At 58.3% G+C, this 10,664-nt stretch overlaps 1 protein-coding gene across 5 annotated transcripts in view; it reads left to right on the forward strand.

The window, feature by feature from the left end:
• RAI1 (retinoic acid induced 1) overlaps window positions 1-3,132 on the forward strand; it is a 140,310-nt gene extending 137,178 nt beyond the window's left edge. For 4 of the 5 annotated variants that reach the window (XM_030579187.1, XM_030579188.1, XM_030579189.1 and 1 more), the window contains exons 4-5: window positions 829-878; window positions 2,451-3,132. In XM_030579187.1, coding sequence (XP_030435047.1) covers window positions 829-878; window positions 2,451-2,465 — 65 coding nt within the window. In that variant the 3' untranslated portion in view covers window positions 2,466-3,132. The remainder of the gene's footprint in view (window positions 1-828; window positions 879-2,450) is intronic. The other variant, XR_004002494.1, reaches the window with a different exon arrangement.
• Window positions 3,133-10,664: the final 7,532 nt, after the last annotated feature.

Consider the following 10,664-nt stretch of genomic DNA (forward strand, 5'->3'; position numbering starts at 1 on the left):
ACAGCCCCAGCCTCTTTCACAGCTTGTGCTGCCGTACTGTCAGCCTCGCAGACATCCACTGGTACTGGGAGCTTTCTTTTGGAGAGGAGAGGCCTGGATTTGCTGCCAGCCCTATTCCCAGCTAGCGCCAGCTCCCTCAGCAGTCACCCAGGCACGTGTCAGGTTGGGATGGGGCAGGACCGGCTCCACCGAGCAAGATCTCCCTAGACTCTACCCTCTGGATGGCCTGCGTCAAATCCCGCTCAAGCCCCCAGGGGCATACATATGGCCAGTCTCAGCTTAGCCCTTTGGCAGAAACGTGGCCCCAGCAAACCCCGTTGCTCACTTAGTGCAACGAAGTGTGCTTGGCAGGAGAGACCAAAGTTTGGGGCCGAGGGGCAGTGGCGGGACTGGGGGAGCAGAGCAGAGCAGAGCCCAGCGCAGTCCCGGGGCTTTAAGAGCAGGTCCAGGCTGAGGAGCTGAGGCAGAGCTCTGTGGGTGCTGCAGGTCGAGGGTGAGGGGTCCTGGGTTAGCCGCGGGGGGCCTGGCACGGCCCCTGCTGGGCTCTAGCCGTTGGGCTTCCCATCAGCCAGGAGCGGCCCCTCTGGCTGCTGGAGGAGGAGCCATTATGGACACTAGAGTGAGTCCCATTCAGGCCACTGCAGGACAATGCCTGTGGCAAAGGGGAAATCAGCAGGAGTAGGGAGAAGGCTTCACAGCTCCACCAGCGCCCCCAGCTCAGAGCACTCAGCCCGCAAGCTATTGGTGGGTGGTTGTGAGAGGCTGGGTGGGGGGACATGGCTGCCTCACCCGCACCCTCTAAAGTAGGACTCTGCTTTCTGTTCACAGGTTGCTTATTAACTGAAGAGAACTTCTCTCTGAAATGTCCCAAACATAAGGTGAGTCCAGAGCCCCCCACCCAGGAATCTGTCCTCTCCTGGCTTTCCTGGCCACAGCCCTGGCAATTTTGTGGGTTCCCCTGCACAGCTCCCAACAGGCTGAGGGAAGTGGAGGTTGGCTGGGGTAACCCCACTGCCATCCTCCTAGCCCAGGGGCTCAGCTCATGGCCAGCGCTACGGAGCAGGAATCAAACCCAACGGCCTGTCCATCCCGCCTGGCCTCCAAGCCACCTCTGCACTCTGTCGCCCTCCACTCCTGCCCCCAAATTTCAGCTCCCTCTGAAGCCTCTTTATACACCTTGCTCTGTTGGCTTCAGCCTCTGGCAACTCGTCCCAGACGTCTGTTGCCCTCCTGGGGAAACGCACCCCCTGATTTCCCTTCCAGCTCCCGAGAGACGGAGTCAAGCTGCCTCTAGGTTCCTGCTCCATGGGCGGCCTGAGCCGTTTGCCTGGTGTAAGCAGGCAGGGAACAAAGTGAGGTTGAAGCCAGAGTGTTGGAGAGGAAGAGGCGGGGGGGAGGAGTGTCACTGCTGCTGCCACCACCTCCCCACAAAGCAACAGGAGAAGGGCTGGGACTAAAGGGCTTTGTCTTCCTTCAGGAACTCAGTTCCAAATGCTGACCAGGGGGTGGGGGGGCCCGATAATTTAATCAGCGCTAAAAGCACTTCCTGCCTCTCTCCTTCCCCAGCACATGCACCTTATTATAGGCAATCAGACGGGAGGTCGGGGCTGCACAGCCCGGATCCAGACTAAGCTTGGGAGTTGAGTGTTTGGATCGGGGCGGGGGGTGGGTTGAGCCAGGCCCAGCTGTCATTTGTAATCCGGTCGGGACAAGACTGGGCAGGTTATCACCAGCTGGTCTGATGAGTGGGAAGAAATGTGCAGATGTGTCTGGTAGCTGCTCCGGGCTGATGTCCAGGGAGGGAAGCCAGGGGCTGTGGGCCCAGGGGGAATGCACAGCACCCCGTAGACGAATGGGCTCCCACTAGCGGATTTGTTAAGCTGAAGTTGCAGAGTGTATAGTTGAGGCTGGAGGGACAGGCCGTGCAGGGCAGTTCCTCTGGTGCAGGACCAATGGCGAAGAGGACACCTGTCCCAGCGTGGGAAGGACAGGACAGCAGTGGGGGGAGGTGCACGCATCCCTTTCTCTGGAAGACTTTGGGGAGGGCAGGATACCCGCAAGCCACCAGATGGCTAGCAATGCACTGAATCCAAAGGGACAAGCCAGAGGAGGGCAGGTTGCTGAGAGATGTGTCTTCCTGCCCCCCGGTGGTGGCCGTTCTCTCTGTCGAGCTGACTGGCTGCAGATACAGCTGTTATTTTGATGTTATTTTGCCCTGTGCCCGGCGCAGGTGAGCAGTGCCAGCTGCAGGGTGAACCCAGGGCATCCTCAAGGTGGCTCCAGCTGCCTCATGCCACCCTGTTCCCCGTGTGCTGGCAAAGCCAGGCCTGGCATTCAGCCAGCTCAGGGGGAAGGCGACACCATTCACTCCTCGCAGGGGGTGGGCCCCCCAGAGCAGCAAGTTAACCCTTTCACTGCCGATCCATTAACCTGTTCGACTTCTTTTGCAGAGGCAGCCGTTATAATCCATTTGCCGGGAAGTCGCCCCTCCGCCAGGCCCAGGTCACCCCTTGGTGCTTGTCTCAGCGGTGGCTGCCAACGACAAGATCCCACAGGGAAAGGCAAGGACGAAAGTGCAGAATGTACCCATCTGCGTCCATTCCCCTGGGCAATAGTGTTTACCTGGGACGGGGGAGCACCCAGAATACAGGCCAGTTCCAGGTTCTACTTCTTCCCTTCTGCTCCCCGTAACACTCTACCAGAGCCGTTCCGGATGGGCACGGAGATCCAGCTCCAGGGTCTTCTTGGAACTCTATCCAGAGCCATTCCAGGTGGGCACATAAAAGCAGTTCCACGTTTTTCTCCTTCCCCCTCTGAACTCTACCCCGGAGCCAGTGGGCAAAGAAATCCAGTTCCAGGTTTTTCCTCCTCTCCCCTTTAGGACCTGTAACTGACACTGATAGTAACATCTTTCACCTGGGACAAGGCCCCAGGTAAATCCCGTCCTGGAGCATTTTCAGCACCTCCCTTTGAAGTGGATTCTGGGTACACCTGCTGCGGTGGGACTCCCTTGACCAGAGAACGAAGGCGGCGCATGGACGGTGGCTTTTCTGACCCGGTCCCAGATGATGCAAATAACAAAACCCATGGCAAACACAGACTGTGTTTCAGAACTACATTAGCTGCACAGGGGTGGGGTGGGGTGGGATGGGGGCGGGGCGAGGGAGGGGGTACAGTGTAAAAGGGTTACTGATGATGTTGTCTTACTCTGGAACAGCTGGACAATGAGAGCTTTCCAGTCCTCCATATCTCACTCTGATCTGATCTGAGATGTTGCCTTCAGCAAACCTCATGGTGTCTGTCTGTATATATGTGCTCGACATGAGAAAAAAAATGGCCTGATATTTGAAACAACACTTTGCTCTTTTGGTTTGGTTTTTCATTTTCAGCCCCGGTCCCCTGCTGCGAGCCCGAGGGGCGGGGGGTGCATGTGGGCAGGCGGGGGGCGACTGGCAGAGGCTGCTGCGGGAGACGCTGGGGGGTGGCAGTTGGTGTGTGCATGGGGATACGGAAACGCGATTTTGGCCCTCGGAGGTTCCCCTGCTGCAGCCACACTGAAGGCTGGGCTGAGCTTCAGGATGGGAAAAAGGAGTTTGATCTCAACCCTGCCTCCCTGCATTGTCTCTGGGTCTTCAGCGCCTCCCTCTTGCCCCTACTCCCTCTCCCTTTGGACCGGACTTGTGTACTGGTGTGTGCTACTCTAGGGGGAGCATTGTGTGCACCCGCAACAGCTCAGGCAGGGAGTGACAAGCAATACTTAGCCATTAGATCAGTCTGGACCCTGCCCTGGCTGCTGGCTTCAGCAACCCAGCACGCCATTCTTCCCTCTGTACCCAGTGCTGCCTGCTGCTGCTGTGTGCCATGCAAGAGTCCCAATCTCTCCCTCCTCCCCCGCCATGTGCGCTGGTGAGCTGTACGGCTGCGCTTTCCCCGCTGCTTGGGCTAGATAAGAGTGCACCGTTGTCATAACCAGGAACCACAAAGTGACCAAGGTGCCTGGCTGGCAGCTGGGTTCTAAGGAGCAGATGTAGATTTTGGCACTTGTCCTAGTCACCCTGCTGGGCAGGGATTTGTCAGATCTCACCCTCTCCGCAGGGCTGGCCTGGCTCAGTATGCGGCTGAGAGGCCACTTACACTCACCCAGCACCCTGCCCTGGGGGTCACATCTGGGTCAAGCTCCCATCTCTCCGATGTGCTGGAAACTGGACTTCTGGGCCATTCAGACCCCCCAGCATTTTTCACCTCAGCAAGGCTGTAGCTCGTCTGCTCTGTGCTGCTCAACAGCCACCCTTTGTGCCCCGACATTGGTGGGAGTTCAGGTGGGTGAAGGGCACTCCCTCACCGTACCCTGTGATGAGCTGGCAGCCACCGTGCGGAGCAGACAGTTCAGTCGCTGAGAAGCTGTAGCCTGAGCCAGCCCAAACAGCCACTGGCATCACTTCCCACTTGAAAGCGTGCTCTTAGAAACAGGCCTATGTGACAGGAGAGGTGATGGGGTCTGAAGTGCCCTCTCTCATTGCTGGTTTGACCCCTGGGGCTGGCTAACTGGGCTCCAGCTGGAGGCGGGTCGGGCTGGAAGCAGTTCTAGCTTTGTTCCCATCCTTTTTTTAAAACTAGTGAGTCCTGAACTCACAGATGCCTAACCAGGCAATCTTCCAGCGCCCCTTGTTAGAATTGCCCTCGGAGAGCAGCCAGCAACCATTTAGAGCTGTGGGAATTTACCAGCTCCTTCCCCTATGCACACACACTCCCCTCCATGAAACCAACATACAGGCGCCCCATGTCTGGTTCTCCAGCTTTGCTGGTTGCAGAGACACTTGTGTAACCGTGACCTGGCCCCTTTGCCACTTAGCTGATTCACTCCATGATGTCCCAGCCCATTCATTGTTCCCGCATGCTGCCTCCATCCCCGAGGCTGGAGGGATAGTAAATGGATTGGGCTAAATGGGATGGAAACAGCCCACTAGTGCAGAACTAGACCCGCCCAGCCCATGGATGTGTTGGCCTGTTGACACCAATGAGACGACCTACGGGAGATTTCCAAAATCCAATCCACGATAGTCAGCAACGTAGAGACGAACTAGAGCCGTACGCACCGTTTAAAGGGGTCAAAGGTAGCAGTTTGGGTTGGTATTTGCCGAGTGTGTTGGATGGCATCATTACTGAAGATTGGCCATGCTGCCATACACCCGAAAGAATAAGCCCATCTGAATATAACTTGCCGTAGAACCTCAGCGTTACGAACACCAGAGTTACGAACTGCCCAGGCAAGCACACCCCTCATTTGGAACTGAAATTACACAATCAGGCAGTAGCTGAGACCAAAACCAAAACCAAACAAAAGCAAATCCAGTGCAGGACTGTGTTAAACGTCAACTACTACATGGAAAGCAGCATTTTTCCTCTGCATAGTAAAGGTTCAAAGCTCTCTTCAGTCAATGTTCAGTTGTAAACATTTGAAAGAATCACCATAACGTTTTGTTCCTAGTTACGAACCTTTCAGAATTATGAATAACTCCATTCCCGCTGCATTTGTAACGCTGAGGTTCTACTTACGTATATATATAGAGAGAGAGAGAACTGATGGCTGTTTAACATCACGCTCGGGGAATCACACATGGTTGGATGTGAGCAACAACTCCCCCTCCCTCCCCCCGCCGGCATATCCCCGACAACCTAAGCAGTTGTTCCATTGCGCCAGACAAGAATCTGGGCCCCTTCTCAAGCAAAGGCAATTCACCCATTGTAACTTGTCTGTTGGTAGTAGTGTGCGCGTTTCATGCTGCCACGCTTGGCTAGCCATCTCACCACCACTCACCTCGCCCTCAATGTTTGCTGGCCAAGAAATGTCTGTTGTTTCAGAAGCTTGCCACGGACCACGAGAAAAAAAACTTATCTGCGTCCCTGGCACCATTGCCTGAAATCCTGGCTATTTTTGGTGGCATCTTGTACATATGACTGTAAAATGGTAAATCGTGTGTATTATATATTGCCTCATTATATAGTGTATATATATGTATACATATACATATATATAATATATATGAAGACTGTAAATGTTAAGACTAGTGTACTTATTAGTATATTGCTTCACACTGAAGATTGTGTGTAACAAGCTGTTTCTAAAAGATGTTTATTTTCCTTAAGAGTAAAAAACAGGTCATTGCATTCAGAACGTCAATAAAGATTCAACAATTGTTTTGGAAGTATGTGGCCGTCCAGTCGTAGCCTGTTTTTCTCTCGCCGACCCGCCTCCCCTGCCAACAGCTGAGGAAGAGACTGCAGGTTGCAACAATGATTTCCCACCGGGCCTTTTGTCACCAGCAGTGGTTCTCGCTGACTCCCCATTCCCATCTGGGAGTGTTTGTTCCTAGGAGGGTCCCCTCTGTGCACAATCCCAGGATGACATGAGCAAGTGGAGTTCTGGCCTGCCCTTACTAGTTCCTTTCCTCCCCCTTCGCCCTCCTTCAGGGACTATCCTAGAATGGCTCAGCCCGCATTGGCCAGCGAGGCTGGTAGCCTGTCTTCATGCTGCAGCACAGCACGGGATGGGGATTGCTCACCCCAGTGGTTGGCTGGTGCCCTGGTTGCTGTTCTGCTTTCTGCAAGGCTGCCTGTCTCTGTTGGCCCAGTGAGCCAAACCTCCCTGTCCGCCTCCCACCCTTGACTGCTGCATCCTCCTCCTGGGGTCTCGCCAACATCCACAAAACCCAGCCTTGCGCCTGGCCTGACCGCGTCATCTCCCCCGCTCCACTGACTCCCCTTGTTTCAGCCCAGCATGGTCCAGCTTCTGGGCTCAGAGCCCCTTCCTGCATCTTCCCCAGCCCAGGGTCCCCTCAGGTCTCCTCCTGCCAACACCACCAGCTGTGTCTGGCCAGGTATCATTAGCTCATGCAAACACCGCCCTGCCCTCTGCCATAGCAGCACCCGCCCCCCCCCCCGGCTGCCAAAGGGAGCCCCAAAGCCACCCTGCAGGTCGCCTCCAGACCCCCTCTGCCACCTGCCGCTATGAACTCACAGCCTAATGGCTGGAAGGAGCTGGCCTTTAGTACCATCTCCAGCCTTGTTCACACCTGCAGAGCTTCGCTGCCCAGAGGTGCTGAGAGACGGCTTTGCTTGCAGCTGCATTGCTGCTTGATGGTGGTGCCCACGTATCAGGCACTGGCACGGCCTAGGCTCCCTGGGCTGGCAGGGGGTATCCTGTTGCTTGTGGGCACTGCTGCTGTGCCTAGCTAGGGCACAACATGGTGTTGGAAACGGCTCCTCTGAGGTCCCAGCACTGCCAGATCTGGCCTGGTTGCCTTAACTGGACTAGGGAGGGAGTGGCAGCGAGGGCTGCCCACACAAGGCTAATGTGCCCCATGCCGAGGGATGCAGGGATCTAGGTCAGTGAAGCCATGGTGGTACCACTGAGCTGGGTGCAGTGCTGCAAGCTCAGCAGTCAGACCCATCTCTGTAGCAATGAGAAACACATAGCCTGGGGGGGGGGGCCTGGCACAGGGGAAGGGGCTGGTCCTTGGGCTGCTCTCCTGCTGCACTAACACCAATGCATGCTGCTCCACAGACCCCAGCCCTGCCAATCCAGAGGAGCAGAGCTGGGGCGTGAGGCAGGTGGGCCAGTGCAAGGTGCCAAGTGGATTGGGGGCACGTGGGGAGCGCGAAGGGCTGGAGAGCCAGTGAGGTGCGTGATGCCCCCTGGTGGGGGAGCAATGTGCCACACTGGAGCACTAGGCATTGACGGGCGTGGGAGGGGGCATTGCACCAGAAGCTGCACAGACACAGGCCCTGTTGGGCCACTCCAACCCAGTGCCAGCCAGAGTCCTGCCCCTCCCCCAGCATCAACTGAGCTGAAGCCTGAGGCTGTGCCTAGTGACCCCACATTGGTGCCCCTGCCCTTCTGCTGGGAGCTGGGCATGTGGGGCCGACATCTGCCTACAGTGACCTGAGGGGCTCATAATCCCTTCTCTCCCACCCCCGCAGGCACATGGGGGGGGTGGGGGCGGGGGCTGTCCCTCACCACAGGCAGGCCCATGCCCATAGCCCCTCATTCCTGTCTGGATAGAGGTAGGGAGCCCATCTCCTGTGCCCCATCCCTGAGGCCGGCAGGCTAAGCCCCAGCATTCGCCCCATGGTGCTGGGCTGGAGAGCAGGGTAAGGCGGGGGGTGGGGGGGCATGTGCACACATGGGGCTGCACCAATGCCAATACATTGGCTCAGCTGCCAGCTCTGCCCTCTGCAGGTGCCGAGTGCCCGTGGTACTCCTGCAGTTACACACCCCATGGAGGGGGTCTCCTGTGAGTCCTACTGGCTTTGGGGTGCGGGTCGGGGCGAGCTGGCTAAGCACTTTTAGCTGAGCCCAGCCCCCTGCCTGCTACAGGGAGTGTCCCCTAACCTGGTCATGGTCCCAGCCACCTCTAAACAGCTCACACAAAGGGCTCCAGGCAGGCTCTGCTTCCCACCACCTGTGGGGCCCCACCGCTGCCCGGGGCTGAGCCGTCTGGCACTGGCACAGAAGCCTGGCCAGGCTTGGTCAGTTTGGGGGGGGGGGGCAGGGGGCGTGTGTGTGTGGGGGGGGGGGCAGGCAAGTGGGTCTTGAGGGACCACAGCCGGGCCAGGCGCTGGCCTGGCTGATCGTGCCACTCCCAAGGGGCCGGAGCAATTCCTCGCCCTGGGACCGGTCCTGTCTGTGCTGCCGGCTCAGCCCAGCAGACAGTCGCCTCACTGCAGAGCCGTTGAGTGGGGCCGGGAGGCAGCCCTTGGGGGCGCGGGTCTCTGGGGGTGGGGGTGCTGGGCTGTGAGGGGGCACTGCGGGTGGTCTGTGGTGGGTGCTGGGCAGTTGTGGTGGGGCTGTGGAGGGTGATGGGCAAGGTTGGTGTTGTACAGGGCACTGCATTTGTGGCAGGGTTTGGGAGGGGGCTCTGGGCACAGTGAGCCCAGGGGGCTGTGGCCACAGGGAATTGGCGGAGGGGGTGGTCCAGTGTTGGGTGGGGAGGATGTGTGGCGCAGTATGGGGCATGGTGGCAGCACAGGGCTGGGCAGACCATTGTGCATTTGGCAACTGCTGGATTGTAACTAGTGCCCTCACACTGGGCTGGGCAGAGCAGGGCCACCCCTGCCATCCCATGCCCCTGGCCAGCCCCTTGGTCCAGGGACTGATCTCCCCCTCGTGCCATGCTCCATTGCCCCCATAGGCACACACAAATATTCTTGGTGCCGGGCCTACAAGGGTTAATCCAGCCCTGCTGACCACCCTGGGCATGCCCTGGCGGAGCTGCCACGGCTGGCTCAGCCTCTGCTCCAAGGAGTGGGTCCAGGCTCCCTGGTGGCGGCCCCGTGTGACGCTTGGCCGTGGGGTGTGTGGTGACAGTTTGGGGTGCTCCGCTCCAGGCCGTGGGGACCGGAGGGTAGCACAGAGCCAGCCAAGAGGGCTGAGAGCTGGAGGGGGAAGGTATAAAACACCCATATGGGCCCCATCTTAGCTCACATAGATGAGGCTGATTCAGCGGTGGGGTGATGTGCCCCCCCAGGAAGAGACCCTGTCCCTGATAGCAGCAGGGGGAGCGGAGGGGCCAGCTTGCTCCCGTCTCCCCCTCTTCTCCCTGTTGAGCTGGGCCCAGGCCCTGGCCACCCTGTGCTGATGCCCTGGTCTCCCCTCGCCCCATTACAGCCCAACCCCAGGAGGAGTCTGTGCCTCTACCCTCCCCATGTGCATCACAGGTGGAACCCCTGTGACACAGCACATCCCTCCTGCCCTTAGTGAGGGAAACTGAGGCCCAGTGAGGGGGGGTGATACCCCGTAGGTAATGCAGCATGGCAATGGCCGTCAGGAATAGAACTCAGGAGACTTGGTTTGCCCAAGATCCTTTCCCAGCTGGAGGGTGGGATAGGACCATGGTGACTCTACTTAGAACCAGCTGGGGGCTCTGGAGACCCCACCCCTAAAGCCGAGCAGCTCTAGGCCCTCTGAGGCTGCTGGCTCTCCAGGCACCACCAAGGCTGTGATGGGAGCCAGCTGGGACAGGCTGTGCTCGGGGGACACTGTGCAGAGCGAGCTACGGTCCCCCTCGAAGGGAGCAGAGTCAGCCTCGGCTCAGCTGAAATGTAAGGGCAGAGATGGGGTCCCCCAATTTCTGCAGCAAGAGGGGCCATATTGGCAACCAGCCCTTGGGAATTGACATTTGTGTTGCATCCCGCCAGGCACCAGGGTTCCATGGCAACATGAAAAAGCCAAAGGCTCCAACGTTAGGGGAGCAGCTCTGAGTGCTTGGCCCTGAGCCAGCAGGAGCAGGCCACAGGCACAGGGACTTCCTGCTGGGTCCATGCTAGCAGGGCCAGCTTTATGATCCACGTGGCCCCATTAGAATACTCCGCAGCGGGGCAGCCGTTCTGGGTTTTCCGCGGCACCAAAGGACCCCTCGCCGCCAAAGACCCCCGAGCAGGGCCCAGTTCCAGGGAATCGGGTGAATCAGCTTAAAGCTGGCCCTGCATGCTAGTGCCCCTGTCCCTCCAAGAGAGGCCCAGGCCAGACGATCCTTGCACGCAGGCTGCGTCACCAGAGCCAGGGGGGAGCAAGGCCAAGGGCAGCACCTGGCTCCCTGGAGGTGCACCGGTTGCAGTGGGAGCCTCCTCATCCTCATTTATTGCGGGGTCAGGTGATGGGCTGG

This window comes from Gopherus evgoodei, chromosome 10, assembly GCF_007399415.2.
Source record: "Gopherus evgoodei ecotype Sinaloan lineage chromosome 10, rGopEvg1_v1.p, whole genome shotgun sequence".
Taxonomy (NCBI): Eukaryota; Metazoa; Chordata; order Testudines; family Testudinidae; genus Gopherus; species Gopherus evgoodei.